The following is a 19,458-nucleotide window of genomic DNA, read 5'->3' as shown; positions in this document are numbered from 1 at the left end:
AATTGAATCTTAATTGATGATACTATAAAAAAAAGTTTCTAGTAGTGACATGAGGTTTGGTAGCTACAGAACCGATCACCTACCCATCGTGGACAAGCATAATGTGCCCACCATTGATGTGGCAATTTTAATTATGAAAGATAACTAATAAATCTTACTCTAATTAAAATTATCTTACTATAATTACAATTGCCATTATAATGAGCACGTTATGCATGCCCACGGTGGGTAGGTGATCGGTTCTGTTGGTAGCTAATATTCGTGTCATAAAAATTAGTAGCGTTTAAAAGTGTAACTATTAGTGATTAACTACATCATTAAATATCACTAATTTTTATGGCACACATAATAGCTACCAAACCTCATGTCACTAGTGATTTTTTTTTTTTTTTTTTTGTAGTGTGAAATGATCAAATTGAATCCTCAATTCGCTGAAATTGAATTCCACAATTTGATAAAATAAATTTGGAGATTTTAAAATTGAATCTTAATAAAATTGGATTTAACATAATCAATTAATGAGTAATACTTCATTAGTGCTAATTAGTTAAAATAGTATTTTACCTATCTAACCAATTTAGGTAAATTTGGAAAAGTCAAGTTTCATCTTTCCACAGTAAGTACATTATACTGATTTAATCTACCAAATGACTAACTTAATTAATAGTCCTATATTACACAATTAATCCCCTATTATTATGTATATACATAATACATATGTATAAATAGCGCCTCTCTCTCTCTCTCTCTCTCTCTCTCTCTCTCTCTCTCTATATATATATATATATATATATATATATATATATATATATATATATAGAGGTAGTTCTACTGAAATTGCTATTTTTTGTGAAATTGTGAGATTAATGAATCAGATAATATATAATATTGAACAAGGCATTATATGATGTTTAATAACGATATACATAAGGGAGCGTTCCAATGAGATCCCCCTATATGTGGTGAGATCTTAAATTGATTTGTAAGTGTTGTTTATTGTATCCTATGGCTGATATTTATTTGGAATGGAAATTTTTTTACCTGGATTCGAATTCTGGATGGAGCAAAAATTTTACTAATTTTTTGAATATCGTTATTCAACACTATATATTGCCTTATTCATCATTATATACTGTCATATTCATTAATCTCACGATCTTACGAAAAATAGCAATCTCACTTGAACCTATCCCTATATATATAGACTTGAGCTGGTTGGCTTATCAATTTATCATGAATTGCATGATTTAATTTACGTCACTATTGTATTAATATTCGAACTCAAAATTTTGATAGCAAATTATGCAATTGTTATTAATGGTAGCTGGTTTCTAATTAAATGGTTCACGTATCATCCATATAAATACTTTATCATTTCAAACCAAAACTAAAATAAAATAGAGGAAACTAAAAAATATTGGTGGAATTTTCTAAACCACCACACCTCCACCGCCGGCGCCACCCTCCATGCTGCCTACCACCACCGCCCCTCCGCCCGACGACCACCACCACCCCTCGAAGAAATCGAAACTGATCAAAACCAGCGTCCACACCATCAAATCCAACATCTCGGCCCACCCCTATGCATGGCTCGCCCTCACCATCTTCCTCCAGCTACTCATCATCCCCTACATGCTCCCCCCTTTCCGCTTCGACTCTGTCTTCTCCGATGAAGCCTGCAAACACGGCAGCATTTACGTCTACGACCTCCCCCCCATGCTCAACAAAGACCTCCTCCGCAACTGCCACGATCTCGACCCCTGGGTCTCCCTCTGCGACGCCGTCTCCAACGCCGGTCTAGGCCGTCCCGCCACCGGCCTCCCCGCCTCCGTCGTGCCGCCGAACCTCTCCGCCGCCTGGTACTGGACCGACATGTACGCCGCCGAGGTCATCTACCACGACCGCCTCAACAGCTACCGGTGCACGACGTCCAACCCCGCCCAAGCCACCGCCTTCTACATCCCCTTCTACGCCGGCCTCGCCGTCCGAAAATACCTCTGGCCCAACTACACCTCCGAAGATCGCGATTTCCACGCCGCCGCAATGCTCGACTGGGTGAAAAACCAGGCCCCGTGGCGGCGCTCAAACGGGTCGGATCATTTCCTGATGCTCGGGCGTCTCACGTGGGATTTCCGGCGGCTCACCGACGACGACGGCGATTGGGGCACGCGCTTGATCTACATGCCGTTGATGAAGAACGTGCTCCGCCTCACCGTCGAGAGAAGCCGATGGGACGACCTCGAGTTCAGCGTCCCGTACCCGACCGCATTCCACCCGAGATCCGAATCCGATATCCGCCAATGGCAGGGTTTGATCCGGGGCAGGCAAAGATCCAGCCTGTTTACGTTTGTCGGGGCGACCCGGAAGAAGATCCGGAACGACTTCCGGAGCATACTCATGGGGTATTGCAAGAACGAAACGACATCGTGTCGGGTAGTGGATTGCTCCGAAACGCGGTGTTCTGATGGAGCTCCGGCCATAATGGAAGCGTTTCTAGATTCGGATTTTTGTTTACAACCGAAAGGAGATGGGTTGACCCGGAGATCCATGTATGATTGCATGTTGGCCGGTTCGATTCCGATTTATTTTTGGAACGGGAGCTTCGAGTATCAATATGAGTGGCACTTGCCTAAAAATGCCTCAAATTATTCTATATTTATCGATCATAATATTGTTAGGAATGATACATCGGTTATTAAACGAACTCTACAGGAATATAGTAAAGAGGAGGTGATGAGAATGAGAGAGACCATCATTCAGTTTTTACCAAAATTGTTATATTCCAAGTCCAATGCGAATCTAGGTGGAATTAGCGATGCCTTCGACATTACCATGGAAGGAGTCTTGAAAAGGTTTGAGCAGAATGGCGGTTTGAGGTTCGATTAACTTTTATTTCACACATTATTTTTACATGAATATCATATTTATAAGTATTAATACTTATAGCTTGTTGTATAGTTAATGACCATTTGAAGAATAATTACATATACTTGATCATATTTTTTTGGTTCATTCGCATTGGGGTTAAGTTATAGTTTATATATAGCTTGAACTTTAAGTGAAATTCAGTTTATAGCCTCAATTTTGATGTATTTTTTTATATATGATGAAACTTGAGTAATTATTTAGTTATGCCACAATCATACTGAAATTGTAGCAGTAGTTTGTTCATTGCCAGAATTACACATGAAATGGTGATCAATCATCACGAAATCAGAGCCTAATGTATTCTATATGAAAGATGATTTTCAATAGTAAGTAACTGATGGTCATCGTATCACCGATGTGGTCGTAAATGAGTAATATTTATCATGATAAACATGTACATCCTTCCATTTTAGAAATATAAACTTCTCTTTTGTTGATAGTACAAACTACATACACAATTCAATTTTATTTTGATGTAACAGTATACAAGTATACAATAAAACAATTTGAAAGCCCACTGATAATGAAGGAAACTTGGGCTGGGCTTTTCATATTTACTAGGTTAGTGTGTCATTCAATACTTCAGCTTTTGCTTAGCCCAAGAACCCCTTCACAGATCTTGTTACATAATAACCTATATTGACATCTAAATTTTCTCCTTTTAAATAAAATTCATTAAAGAATAATCAATTAATGGGTCTTAATTATATGTATCCTTTTACGTTAATCTGGGAAATTATTTTTAAAACTTTTGGATTTGTATTTTATGTACAAGTAATATTTTAATGTTTTTAAAAATCTCAAATTAACAGTTATAATTTGACGAACGAAAATTTAATTAGATTTAAATTCATGATCAATGATCATATATGCAGATATTAGAAGGTAAAAGGTGGGTGTGCATGTGTTGACTTAATAATACTAGTGTGATTAATGTTTGAGATAAAAAAAAAAAAAAAAATCAGGTTCAATTCTAACATCACAATGTCTTTAAATTATATCTATTTAACCAAAAAAATAAAAGGTAAAAAGTGTGCAAGGTCTCAGTATTATATAGTTATCGAGATGAACATGGAACCGAATATTCTTTTTTTATTCTTCAAGCTCTCGGGTTCTATTTCTCCATTTTCTCATCGCTTTGATCATTAGTTTATTGTCTAATTCTATGTCAATGTTTTTGAAGTAATGTGGCATATATGAAAAAGAAAAAGAAAAAATGATGCAATGATCAATTCAACTAAGATCTTTACAATTGAGAGGTGTAAATTTATTCATATTTATTTTTAACTTAGCTTTTATGAAATTCGAACACAAATGATGCAATCACAGTCGATCTTTACAATCAAAAGACTGAAAATAATTCTCACATTCTCAATTTAAATATATAAAAGTTGTCGTTTAAACCTCATAATAATTGGATATTTTAAATTTCAATGTTCTAGAATGCTAATTAAAGTTCATTAATGGTGAGACCGTGAGAGAGAAGAGTCCATAACAAAAATTATTTATATATGAAGGAGCCATATATCAATCTGAAATTCTGAATAATCTAATTAAATTGTATCACCCCCAAAAGAGATCTTCAAAATAGACTAGACAACACATTTCAATTTTGACATTTGTATCCGTCAAATTGGAAATGGCATTAATGAATGAATTATTTCCCATTTACTATTACAAACTGTGTAGTCAATTTGGTTTTGTCAAAATTATAGTATTTTAGTATTTGAAATTGTGAATGTCAACCATTTTTAAATCAATATCACTTTCATCTGTTTATGGAGTCCCTTTCTTCCATGCCCTAGCTGTGGAAATAAAATAGGGATAAAAAATAATAATAATAATAATAACAAAGTGAGGAAAAATAGAACAATCAACGTCATATATTAATATATACTAGTAGTATTTATTTTTCTACGCTGAACATGATTCTATAATTTTTCAAACTAAATTGTAGTTCGCTATAAAAATTCTAAAGATTGTAAGAGATATATTATATACATTAGTATTATACAACATGTGAATGAACCGCGACGACTATGGTAATTCCTAAACTAAAAATTCATGAGAGCTGGATTTATTTAATGCACACTGAAAATAGAAACAGTAAGTTAGCAGAAAAAATAATGCTACATTACTTAAGCTACTGAAAACATGCGATACCATTCATGAATTACGTATAACATATTTAGACCAAAATAGCCAGCTTATTTTTAATATTTCGACCAATTAATAATATTTAATACTATTATTTATTTTAACTGTTAATATTTGATTCAGTCAGAGTCATGGCAGCGCGGCAATTAGAGTTGGTTAATTAAGATAGTATATTACTATATATTATCTTAATTTCTGCATTGAGTAGCATTTGGACTTGGAAACCACCAAATTAAATGACATTTTTTAATGGTAGATAACATATATATTAGAGATTGATAATGCATATGAATCTATGATCATGATGCATGCTGATTTTTTTCTTTTTTTCTCTCTCTTTTTATTTATCTTGTGACTCTTGTCCCATGGCATATAGTAATTGAGAAAGAGAGAGGAATTATTTTTCTAACTGATTGTCATCTCAATTTTAATTTTCCAAATAGTTGTCGTCGAATGTATCTTTTCTTACCTGTATGGTTTTCCCTTATAAGTTGTTTGAAGCCAAAATCTAAATACGAGCATCATTGCGTTTGAGAAATAGCTTAAATTAGTCCTAAAAATGCATATTAGTAATTTTTTTAGATCGCATTTCTGCAATAGTATAATTAATAAAAATAATAATTGAAAATAATTATTAGTCCCAAAGAATATAAATTCAACTTCAACTCATATATTTAATTATTGTTTTAAAATATATTTGCGTTGAAGATATATTTTATTAAAATTGACTACGGTTCGGTTATACAATTGTTATAAAGTTGTTAAAAATAAAAAGTTCGTGTATCTAAATAAGACAAGTTTAAAAGTCACGAGCAAAACAAAAATGACCCAAAAATTAGTGTTATTTGTCGTCCCATTAACTTTGTGTTTTATTTCATTAAGTTACATGTAGAATATGTAACAAACATACGAAACATGAACTCAAACATTCTAAGATAATTATATTTTGCTTGCGTATATTGAATTGCAGATATTTATCATTTTACCATCAGATCAACATATATATAACTCATTATCTTTTCTATTGGCAATAAAGTGTAAGCATAATTATTTTCCCCTTTTCCCAATTTTTGAACGATAAAGAGAGAAACTTATGGTTGTTGTGTGAACTCAAAAATATGCTTTGAGTAGAGTCTACTCCAATACTCTGCAAAATCTGTTATTGGATTCTCAGTTTGTGATTAATAGTGCTAATCATGATCATGTGATTTAATTATTTAAGAATTCTAGTGTATATTTAGTTGACTACATAGTTTATTTGTTTATTAATTAAGTATTAAAAAAAATCTGACGAGCGTGTGTACTTTATTATTGTACTATATAGGACCACCTGATGGATGTACGTTTTGCCTTGTTGTACCAATATTTGGAACCACAAAACAGCTCATTTTAATTACCAATTGTAACTTCCAAAAATACCCAAGTAATGGCAGTATAAGCATGTACTAGTACATGCTTAATTATAGGGTTATTTCCCCTAAAAAATACCAATTTTCAGTGAATTATAATTTTATTCATAACTTTTCAATTTTAAAATAAAATACATTACTTTCACAATTTGTTTGATTTTTCTCACAAGTATCAAATTCTTTCAAATCAATGCTGAAATGAATACCTAAAACGCCATAAATTGTATTAATCCTCTTTTAGATTGAATGAATTTTCCCTCTTCAATTGCCAATTGATAATTTCTAATATTCAGGCGTCTATTTCAAGATTGATTCATGGAAATTCGACGTTCATGAAAAAAAATCCAACAAATTCTGAAAATAATGTATTTTATTTAAAAATCATAAGAAAAATTAGAATTCACTGAAATTGGTGCATTTTACGTAAATAGCCTTAAATTGTAAGTTATCATAAATGAAATCTCAAAAACTGCTTCTAACTTTTCCTAAAGATTACATCATTTTAAATCAAACGTGACAACTTCTAAAAGTAGGCAAAAAGGCGAAAGCGAAGCGACTATCCGTGGACTGTTCCAATATGGGCTTTTAGGCAATGTGGATTATGTGTCTGATAATTGGAATCATTTACAGATAGTTACAAAGTCCAAAGAGAGTACTTATAATGGAGTACATCTTATATTCTTAGTTAATATATAGTCTTAATTTAATTAATGGATAAAGTAGTATATTTGTAGAATATGCTGTATGGATGATTTATCTGATATTACAATTAGTTGTTATATATAGTACTGGGAGGAACATGAGCAGTCTTTTTATTTCTTTATATAATTTTTTTTATGAGTTGGAGCTCGCTTTTTTCACAATTAAGCAAAGTCAAACGAATCGCAATTTTCTAAGTTAAATTAGTGAAAAAAAAAAAATAGTGCATTGCGTTAATTAGCATATAGCCTCGCCAGTCATTTACTGTTGATATTAGTATTTTTTATTTATTTATTTTATGTTTCTCGGTGAGATATAAAAAGGACAGGTTGTACTTTAATGTACAAACGACCTTGTAATAAAAATAGAGTGAACTTTGAAAATGATTATTTTATTATAATAAAAAATAAAATGGTTTATTAAAATAAAATATTTTAAAACTAGTTACACTTATCACTTTATCATTCACATAAAAATTAAAAATTATATATTGATTTTTTAATTGAGAAATCAAGTTTTCGAGCTACAAATCACAACCAATAATATTTTTAATATTGAATTCAAGTTTTAAAACTCGAAATAAAACTATGAACTATAGCTAGACAAAAGCAATGAAAAGATAAAATCAGATAACAAAAATTCAAAAATAAAAATATTGATCATAATCCAGTCCTGATGAGAGATCATATAAATAATCACACACTCTCGCTATAGCAGTTTAGGATAGTTAATTAGTAAATTCTCTATTTTCGCTATGTCTCAAAGAAAATCTACTAGCTTCCAAAAGCACATAAGAATAGCTCCATGTGATCCACCTATTTCCGTTAAGTCTCAAGGTTAAAATCATATGACAGATTCCTGAATTGACTAAATAGTTATATCCGCTAGATCTCAAACTGAATAGCTAAGCATGTAAATTATTGGCCAGATAATGTACAAGAAACGTGCACCAAGAATATTGTAAATCGAAAACTGGAAGACAATATATGACATCAATAAATCAATCATATAAATTCAATCAACTATATATGCAAACTTTAGAATTAGAAAAGAAAACTAGCTAGACATAATAAAAAAAAAAAAAAAAACATAACTGAAAAGAAAGCAATTGAAATAAATAAAATTGATAAAATCTGAAAATAATTTTGAATGAACAGATTGAATCTTCAATTTTGAAGAAAAATTAATCTAAGACTAAAATTTATGAAAGCAATAAATGTTAAAGCTAAAAACTGAAAAATATGAAAAAAAAAATAAAAAATGGATAAGTGATGTCTAATAGGCCAATGACATATATGTAGGCATAATGGATAAACACAGTACAAAATTTGAAAATAAAGATAAAAATGCGTCTGGGGCCAAATTTTAAAGTTTTCTTCCGCCTTTTCTCTGCGACCGCAGGTAGGACTATGGGTGCTCCCCGTCTCGACGAGCAGTGTTTTTGTTTCGGTCATATTTTCCTTGTTAGAGAGAGAGAGAGAGAGAAGAGAAAGAGAACAAGAGAAATGAGAAAAAATAATGTTATGGTTAAATTTGTATTTTTACAAAAAAATAATTAATTTTTAATTATTTTATGTGAATGAATAATTTTTATTTTTGTTTCAACAAAGTAAATATTTTCATGCCTCGACTCTATGCTCTGAGATAGTGGACAATTATTGCCTGATGTATCAAAAAATATTCAGAATTATAAGTTTAGAGATTTTCCATACATGTATGATGTATACATACATCGTTATTGATAGAATTTAATTTGTTTTCCAAATTAAAATGAAGCAAAAACTTGTTTTCCAAATTAAAATGAAGCAAAAACTTGCATGCGTGAGTTTAAATAATTATGGGTAATTGGTGTATAAATATATGAATTTTATTCACTTTTTGGTATTTAACATGAACATTAAAATTTAATTATAAATACATGAACTTTATTTATTTTTTTTAAATTTTTGACCCTTTTTTATATTTGATGAAATTAATGCTAACATGTCAAAATTAAAACTGAGCTGACAAAATTAATCCTCTAGCTGGCAAATCTGACTAAGAAATTTCCTCGCCATTCAATTTATGCAGAAAAATTCTTTCACTTCTACTTTTCATAAACCCGATCTCATTCAATTCATAACTGGATGGATATTATCAAGATGACTGTTTCTTAGCTCTTACTTGGTAAAACTTAATATTCGAACCTTTCTGCTGCAGGTGAAGCTGTAGGAGTCTGATAAAAAAGAAGGTTCAGAAATTGATGATGCTCGAAGCACCATTACATATGTTGAACTGTTGAAAGTAGAGAGAAAAGTAAAAGAGAAGATAATAGCGTAGAGAGCGTAGAGAGAATAAATCTGCAGGAGCTTATCATTATGAGGACTAAATGCCTCTATTTATAGGAGATACAAAGCTAGGGTTAGGGTTTAGGGTTAGGTCATTAAGTAGGGAAATATATATTAAATATATTTACAACACTCCCCCTTAAATGACTAACCCTAAAAATATGCTGCCTCATTAAAACTTTGCTAGGAAAAATTCAATGGAACAAAAACCTAGTCTAAGGAAAAAGAGTACAGCTGCTCCCCATGAAAATGATCATTGTATATCTTTGAGTCGATGCATGTCGATCTTGTGTACTAGCTTTCTGAAAGTTGATGTTGGTAATGCATTTGTGAATAAGTCCACCAATTTATCGCTTGATCGAACTTCATGTATCCTTTGAGTTGTGTGCAATTTGAATTCAAAGAAAACTCATCATTTGATGTTAGAGTTTAGACGTTCATGCCTTGTTAAAAACCTCTCCGTAAAAACCTATGGGAAAAATTCGGTAGAGGAAAAAAGTACAAGACGTATATTTACTCATATATTACACTAGTTGCCTCGTTAAAAACCTTAACTAAGAAAACCTTGTAGGAAAAAAACTTAGTAAAGGAAAAAGAGTACAACCATTTGGCCTTCAGGGCCATTGACCTTCAAAGTCTAATTTTCGAAACTATTTAAAAGATCCTGCTCCCCCTCAAGATAACAATCTTGAATGTGTTCAATATAGTTTTCGAAAATAAATTATCAACACCATCCACCAATTTTGAATTTCGATTTCTTTCATAACATAGACCAATTGTAATTTCTTTGAATATAACCAATAACATGGTTAATATCATTTAAATTCTCCTTCTTGGAGAAACATTAAATCTTGCTAGCAAGTCAACTTCGAATTGTATATCATGCATGATAAAAATAGTGCTTTAATAATCATATTCATCAAAGCCTTCTTCGGGTAGGTCGATTAATTAATATAAAATACAGATCGATTAGTTTGAAATACTTTATCGAAAAGATGCTCGATCTACAAGTCGAGACAATACTTAGTTTTAACTAAGTTTTTCAAAACTCATATTTAGACATGAGTTAACTTCCTCATGTTTTGAGTATTCATATATGTTCTATAATTTCTTCGGGAAGAACTTCCTTAGTTGGTTATGGACTTTCATATATATGTCCATGTTTAATGGCCTTTATAACAATACAACCATAACGTCCATAAACTTTATATTTATGTCAATGATAACTGCCATAAATATTATATAAATAACGAAACATAATGCCACGTATAACATGAGAATATATTTGATTGATTTTGGGTTTCTCAAACCCTTGAGCTACTAATCTCGCTTAACATCTTATTATTTTCATTTAGCGAGTTAGGCTCTGCCTCATTGTTTATTTCTATATTTTTCAGCGCTTCTGGCACTCTAATATCATTTGTTTTGGATCCAAATAATCTTCAAATTGAACTAACAATTTATTGAGGCAAAAAGTGTTGTCGACAACTATCATTTTTCTTTTATACGATTCTCACGTATTCCCAAAGTTCATGGCAACTTTAGTAAAACTAAATTTTCACCATTTCCCATAATATTTGGTCTAGTTGTTTCGTAATCCCAATATTACGATAATTTAGTGCACGTGCAAAATGTATTGGGATTATCGTCTTCAGGACGATCCTCTTCATGAGGTTTCAGAATTATTTGAGTTCTTTATTTGAATTTGTAATCCGCGGATATTTTATCTTGGGCACCAATAGGTCGTTTACGCTTCTGGCGTCAATAAGCATTAAATCAATTTCGTTCTTCAGGGACTTCAATTATTTGTGGTGCAATATGACATATGTATAAGATTTCACTCATGTGGCAGTCAATAATAACTTGTTGAACTTCTAGTTCATTAATGCATGAAGCTAACATAATTAATCCAACGAGAAATTTACGGCATTGTACAATTCATCATTCATATCTCCCCCTAATGCCGAAAAAAGAGTTATAAGTTGGATAAATCAAAGCATCAACATATGAATTGATCCTCAATTATTGGCTCTATATATGTATTTTTCACAAAGTATACATATAATTTTCATAGAGCTACGAGTGCATTTGAATGGTGATAAAAGAATTTAGTAGATGGGAAATCCTCTTCATGAGGTATTTTAATCACTCACTAATTGTAATGTAGACAACCAAAATACTCAAGTCTTGAGTTATTTTAAAATCATTTGGGTGTATGAATTTGAAATTCATCTCGACATGACTATATGATAAAATAATAGATCATGTATAATTATTCAATTCTCATCGGAGAATCAATGAAGCTCTTCCGGATCCCATACAAAAATAATATTAATTTTCAATTGTGTTACCCCTATTCTCAATAAAAATTCAAAAACTATTGAATTGAGATGACGAATTGCTCTTCAAGAGCTTGTAATATTCATCATGAATATTAGTTGTGCTACTTCGGGAGCAACAATATATATAAATCAAATAGATAAAGCAATGTAATAATTAAATGAAATACTAAATAATGAGTAAATACCGAAATAAAGTTTAAAATAAAATTTATATCTCAATATTTTAATATTCTTCTAAGATATTAACTTTATTTCATGTGTTCATCAAGAACGTATCATATCTCATTTGAGATCATATTGTTGTGTTTCATAAAGAACATCAACAATTTATTTTTATAATAATCTTCAAGATTATTAATAATTGAAATTTTAATATAACATGATATCGTTGTGTGATTTATTTTTTTAATAATCTTCAAGATTATTAAGAATCATAAATTCATTCCACAAGGATGAATTGAATTGATTAAACAAAACAATTCTTCAGGAATTGTATTAATGAATCAATCAAATATACTCATCAGGAACACATTATATTTAAAATTAAGGGATATCATTGTGTTTCATCAAAAACTTCAACGATTTATCTTTTAATAATCTTCCGGATTATTAAGAATTATAAATTCATGTTTCTTCAGGAAACTATGAAAATATATTAATAGTTATAAACACTATATTAACAAAATGTATAATCAATATCAACAAGAGAACTCTTAGAACTTGATCTTCATAATCATGACATTTAATAATATTCAAATTGATCTATATATATTCATAGAAATCCACATAATTAATCAGATTGGTTCATACAATATAATTACCTATAAAAGGCATATTCACGTTCAATATGGTTCATACATATTAATTAGACCAAGTCACAAAGCATTATCAAAAGTCAAAACCATGTTTACCCATCAATATGAAATCAATTCACATATATAAATTTACCGCAGAATCAGTATGCCCAATATTTGGCCTTGCAGAAAAGACAAAGTAGAAAAAAAAAATCGCTTATCTATTGATGGCGTAAACTTTTTCACATATTCAAATATTCAATTGAGAATGGAATCGTGCAACACTCTCTAAAATCAATATTCTCGAAACAATATTGATAACATAATTCCAATCAAATTTATAATTATTTCATCAATAGGCATCACAGATTAATTCACATATCTAAAATCGTAGATTTAATTAGAAATTGAAGCAATCGAGCAAAAATAATTTTAATAAATTCGATTGCAAATATCAAAATCAAATTTAATAAATTTATTAGTACCTTGCAGGAAAGACACGATTCTTTCCTATGGCATACCTTCAACAATGAATATAGAACAATCGTGATTAGAGACGATCGTGCTGATAACGTGTTGAAAGTAGAGAGAAAAGTAAAAGAGAAGATAATAGCGTAGAGAGCGTAGAGAGAATAAATCTGCAGGAGCTTATCATTATGAGGACTAAATGCCTCTATTTATAGGAGATACAAAGCTAGGGTTAGGGTTTAGGGTTAGGTCATTAAGTAGGGAAATATATATTAAATATATTTACAACATGAACATATATTTCTGTTTTTAGACGCTTAGTTGTATTTTAGATTTGGGTGTGTTCTGTGTCGATTGTGGTTTATATATGTATTAGCTTTTGGTGGTGGTGGATAGTGAGTGTTGAAAAAATAATGGGGATTGGTTTATCTGTTTTGCCAAGTGATATTGCTAATTAGCTTTATTTCATTATTGCTAATTTTGTTCATCTTTCATGTTTTAAAGAAACAAAGATTCTGTGTCCTAAAACAAATCGTTGAATGCATCTTTCAATTGTCAAATTCCTGATTTGGGATGTTTAATGCTGGTCTTCATAAGTGAAAGGGTTTTTGTGCATAAATTGGCCCGGGGGGATTCTTAGTCAAATCTGCTAGACATAGGATTAATTTTGCGAGCTAAGCTTTAATTTTGGCATGTCAACATTAATTTCATCTGATATAAAAAATGGGTGAGAAATTGAAAAAAATATAAAATTCATGTATTTATAACTAGATTTTAAAGTTCATGTTAAATACCAAAAAGTGAGTAAAGTTCATGTATTTATGCACCAATTACCCAATAATTATCAAACAATGACTAATTAATCTATAATTTCGATTTAAATAAGATTTTAATTAGAATTAGAATTTATAAATATTTAATTAGAGTTTAATTAAACTTCTAATTAAGGTTTTAGTTAGATACAAAAACCATATTTTTAGTATATTAATATTAAATTAAGATTTATTATTTTTTAACTAAAATTTTAGTTTTGATAATCCTTAATTAGGATTTAAAATTTCTCAATTAAAATTTATTAATTTCAAATATAATTTGGAGTATTGATCAATTAAGACTTAATCAAAACGGATGTATGGTACATCTGGTTGCACTGTGTGCGCTTAAAAATTGATGGTACTTCTCTTCTAGATTTTTGGCTTTATAATATTCAAGTATTTTAAAAAGTATGTACAACAGGGGAAATCAAGCGGTGCGACCTCCTGTGTGTGAACAGTGAGGTTCCGAATTCAAACCCTACTGCTCCCCTCCCCAACTCCCCCCTCCCAAAAAAAAACATCTAATAGAGAAATTATAAATATTTACATTTCATGAAGAATGCAATGTCAATTAGAGGCATTTAATTTTGAAATTAATCTTTACAAGATAAATTTTTTTTACCTATTTTGATAGATTGAAAAATTTAAAATATTCCAATATTTTGATAATTTTTTTATTTTAGTTAGTTTTGCTTGATTCATATCTCACTAAAAGAGTGTTATTAAAAATCACAGTTTTAAAAAAGGGTTATTGCTGGAAAATACTTCAAGTTTGCCAATTTTCTAGTTTATATTATGATTTTTATTTTTTGCCGTAATATACATGAATTTAAAATTGATTCTGAATCGTCCCACGCTTGGCAATTTCGCCCAAATTCAATCTAATATCGCAGTGAAAAATAGCAAGTCGTGGAACTATTCAAATTGAATTTGGACAAAATTATCTTATTCCACTCTATTATTGGTCTGCAGCTTTACTTAAACATCATAATCAATGGATTATTGATATTGACGTTGGGCGAAAATTACCCACGATGAGACGATTCAGAATCAATCTTAAATTCATGTATTTTCTGATAAAAAATAAAGGTCATGATATAAACCAGAAAATTGACACACTTTGTGTATTTTCCGACAATAACCCCTTTTAAAAACAAAAATATTTAATTATATATTTCATCATTTACGCAAACTAAACAATTCTTTAGTGAATGTTAATTAGTGGAAATATATCCGATACCATTCTGCACTAGATTAAAACTCAAAAAAAGAAGAAATTCAATCGTCTCAAAAAAAAAAAGGAAAATGCTGAATGCACATAATATGTACGCACATAATTGAATATTTTTGTCATTTTATAAATCTCCATAAATTATGGAGTTAATACAATTTCAATTGAATTTCTAATTTACGTAATCATCCTTTGAGATAATTAAGGAATGTACAATTCAAATTTCAATCTTATATCTTTCCTTAAAAATAAATTACTTATTTCCTTAAATTAAATTATGAATCAACCTTCATTATACAGCTTTATTTATCAATGATTTACATCCTATAAATTAGCTCAAACTCAACTAGAAGAATCAAGTAATTAAAATTGCAGTCAAATTATTGTTTCATATTCTTATTTAATTAGTTATATTTAATTAGTTAGTTATTTTTCTTCAATAACGTTACATGACTAATTAATGATTTAATATGTATTGATGAAAAAATTGATGAACTCATCAACTTAACATTCTAAATTCATATATTATATAGATTTAAATTCAAATTTATTATTTTACAAATTTATTATTATAATTATTATTTTGAAATATAAGAATAATTATGTTGAATGTTATGCTACGGATACCGCTATTGGGTAATGTAGCAAAGGATTAGAGTGATGTTTGAGAGGTAACATGTTTGAATCCGTTAGTGATAAGTTCCAATTTATAGCTCATTATTAGTGTCTTTCTTTTATTTTATTTTTCTTTTGTTGCTATTTTAATTTATGTTTTATTTTTTTGTTGAAATTAGAATTAAAAAAAATATAAATATAAATAGATGACTATAATAAATCCCTAAGCAAACTCAAATCGGACTCGCCACATCGAGCCGGACCGACTCAATAGACATATGCGGTGAGGTTCGGGTATGATTTTTCGGACCGAAAAATATTTGGGTCGGTCCAGGTCTTAACCCACTCCAACTCGTCGAACTTGGACCGACTCGTATCTTTTATAAAATAATTATTTATTTATATATTTCTAATAATATTAAGAAATAAATTAAATTTTATCTAATATAATAACTCATCTAATATCTGTAAGTAAATTAAGTAATCTGTGTAGTTTTGTACCGACCCATACCTTTAACATTTCTTTTTATGAACTTGTTGTGCTTGAATTATTATGTAATGGATTGGTTTTAATTTATGTATTTTTGTTGTAATTGTGGATTGAGAATATTTGAGACTAAGATATGTGTTTGTATGGAATTTTTTTAAGTTTTAAATCTGAAAATTGAGTGTAAAATAGGAAAAATAAAAATTTGAAATTTTAGCAGGTCGGACCCGGACCAATCTGGACCCGATATTCGGGTTCGGTGCGGTCCTGGGTGGTCGGTCCTCCCTTACGATTCGGTTCGAGTCGGTCTACGATTTGAAAATTTTCGGATCGTTGGTCCCGACGAGTGGGTCCGATTCGATGCTCACCCCTAATAATAGGCTCGCTATATTATTTGATTATTATGACATTATAAAATAGAAGTGAATTACTATATCTGAGAAACAAATATGATAAGTTGACCACATTGCATTGATGGATTAAAATTATAAAATTCTATCACAGTATATTATATTTTATGAATTAGTGAAATTAAAATAGAAAATATAAAGGAATGACTATAATTGCGAGAATAATGTCATACGTTGATCGATTACGCAATCATAACAAAATATAAAGTATCACACTATAATGAATTGGTGAATTTGAAATAATAAAAATACCCCGTATAAATTAAAAGGAATGAAGTACTTTAATGGTGAAAATAATATCATATGCTAGCTACAATCTTCAATTATTTCATAAAACTATAGGTTATTATGAAAAATAATAAGAAATTAAGGAAATTTAAATAGAATAGAAAATATAAAGGATATACTATAATTGTGGGAATAATATCATATGTTGAGCACATAAATCGACTACTCAATAAAATTATACTATAGGATATTAAATTATTATTTCATAAAACTATGGATTATTATTAGAAAAAATCATAATAACTTAGTGAAATTTACCTAAAATTTTGAAAAAAAAAGAAAAGAATATATGACTATAATTGTGAGAATAATAGAATTTGTTACCTACATTCTTTGATAATTTCATATGAGTATAGGTTAATATGAAAAAAAATCATAAAGAAATTGTGAAAATAGAAAAAAAATAGAAAATATAAAGAAGTTACTATAATTGTAAGAATAATACTCTCTGCGTCCCGCGAAACTTGAGCACTTTCCTTATATGACAAGTTTTTTTTCCCTTCATTCATTTTTTTTTCACCTACCACATATAAGACACAAAATACTAACTCTTTAAAATTTGTGTAATAAAGAAATCGCTCAAGATTTGCGGGACGGAGGGAGTATACTATAAGACAGTATATTATAATAAACTAGAGAACTCAAAATAAAAAATAAATATTATTATAATTGTGAAAATAGTCTAATATCATCATTTCATAAAATTATATTATAAGATAATAGATTAAATAAAAAAAATAAAAAAGATAAGTATCGAAAAGAAAAAACAAAACACAAATGAAAAAGGAAGGGAAAGAAAAAGAAAAACATAGTATTAAAGTGCATTGTATAACTATAAGATATAGAGGAAAGGTACAAAGTTGTCACATTACAATGGAATATTTACAAATATTTTTAAGATAATAATATGTGGATCCATTTTTATTGAATTGAATAATTATTTGCTTAAATTAATAAATATTAAAATAATTATAAGTTAATAAGTTAAAAAATTAAGAGCAAGAAATAAAAAATAAAAAATATAAAATATGAAGGAATAGCAAAAATGGTTAGAATAATTTCATACTTACATTCTCTGATTATTTTATAAAAGTACAAGTTAATGAAAAAATCATAACAATTGTGAAATTAATGTAAAAATTAAAAAAAATACAAATAAATGACTATAATATAATCATACGTTGAGCACATCGATTGATAACTACTAAAAATACACTACAGGAAAATATATCATAATAAATTAGTGAACTTAAAAAATAAAAACATAAAAAATCACTATAATAGCAAAAATAATGTCATACGCTAACACACCGATCAATTAGTAAATAAAATTATCCTATAGAACATTATATCACAATAAATTAGTGAACTTGAAATAAAAAGAATTTAAATAAAATAGGAAAGAATAGCTAAAATGTTAGAATAATATCATACGCTAACTACATTCTTTCATTATTTTATAAATGTAGTATATGTTAATGAATAAATCATAACAAATTAGTGAAATTAGAATAAAACTTATAAAATATAAATGTATGGTTATAATTGTAGGAATAATGTCATACCTTGAGCACATCAATCCATATCTCAATAAAAATATGCTATAGGACAATATATTATAAATAAATTAGTAAATTCAAAATAATAAATTAAAAATATATATGATTATGAAAATACATTGAGCACATCGATCAGTTACTCAATAAAATTATATCATAATAAATTTAATGAACTCAAAATTAAAAATATAAAATATAATTATAATTGCAAAAATAAATTAATAAAATTAACAAAAAGAAAAAACAAAACAAAAATGAAAAAGGACATGGAAAGGAAAAACGAAACAAAAAGTATTATCCTATATTATAGTATAATGTATATTAAATTTTAGAGGAATATCGTGACATTTGTTAAAGTATATTTAAAAAAATAAATTGTAGTATTATTTTATCTATGAATTTTTATTCTTAAAAACAATATCAGTAAATATGATCATGATAAATCAAAATAATTGTATTTTAAATAAAAAAAAACTAACAAAATCGTGTTTATATCTTTTCCTAAAATGAAGTGCCAATTTCTATGTATAGGATCTTGATTAGTGGCCATATCAATATTTTGTTTCCAAAATTGTTGCAATAAATAAAGGGAAAAAATTCTTTACAAAATTTCCAATATTAATTAAGGGTAATTTAGTGATAATAATAATTCAAATTAGGAAATAAAATTTTAAGGGCATTATGTGCGCACATATTATGTGTATTTAGCAGTAAGGTGTAGCATTAATTGATCGTGTTAATAAATATACGTGACAACTTCTAAAATTAGGCAACATGCAAAAGTCAATATGTGTGGACTGTTCCACAATTAGGCTTTAACTGAATATATGGATTATCTGTCTGATAATTGGAAACATTTAACATTCTAAAGTAGTTCCAATTAAAGTCCAAAGACACTACTTATAATACATCTTTGATTAAAATATACC

General features: G+C 29.0%; 1 protein-coding gene across 1 annotated transcript; it reads left to right on the top strand.

Annotated features, from left to right (window-relative positions):
* The first annotated feature begins 1,381 nt into the window (after positions 1 to 1,381).
* LOC131011918 (xyloglucan galactosyltransferase XLT2-like) lies at positions 1,382 to 2,886 on the top strand. Its single transcript, XM_057939821.1, has one exon. It carries the CDS (start codon positions 1,468 to 1,470, stop codon positions 2,884 to 2,886), a length of 1,419 nt encoding a protein of 472 aa, XP_057795804.1. The 5' UTR covers positions 1,382 to 1,467.
* Positions 2,887 to 19,458: the final 16,572 nt, after the last annotated feature.

The sequence above is a fragment of the Salvia miltiorrhiza genome, chromosome 1 (assembly GCF_028751815.1).
Source record: "Salvia miltiorrhiza cultivar Shanhuang (shh) chromosome 1, IMPLAD_Smil_shh, whole genome shotgun sequence".
Lineage (NCBI taxonomy): Eukaryota > Viridiplantae > Streptophyta > Magnoliopsida > Lamiales > Lamiaceae > Salvia > Salvia miltiorrhiza.
This window is presented reverse-complemented; position numbering and strand designations above follow the sequence as displayed.

Bases quoted from the DNA above. Each gene is read 5' to 3' on its own strand.
- LOC131011918 (XM_057939821.1), top strand. From the start codon at position 1,468: ATGCTGCCTACCACCACCGCCCCTCCGCCCGACGACCACCACCACCCC.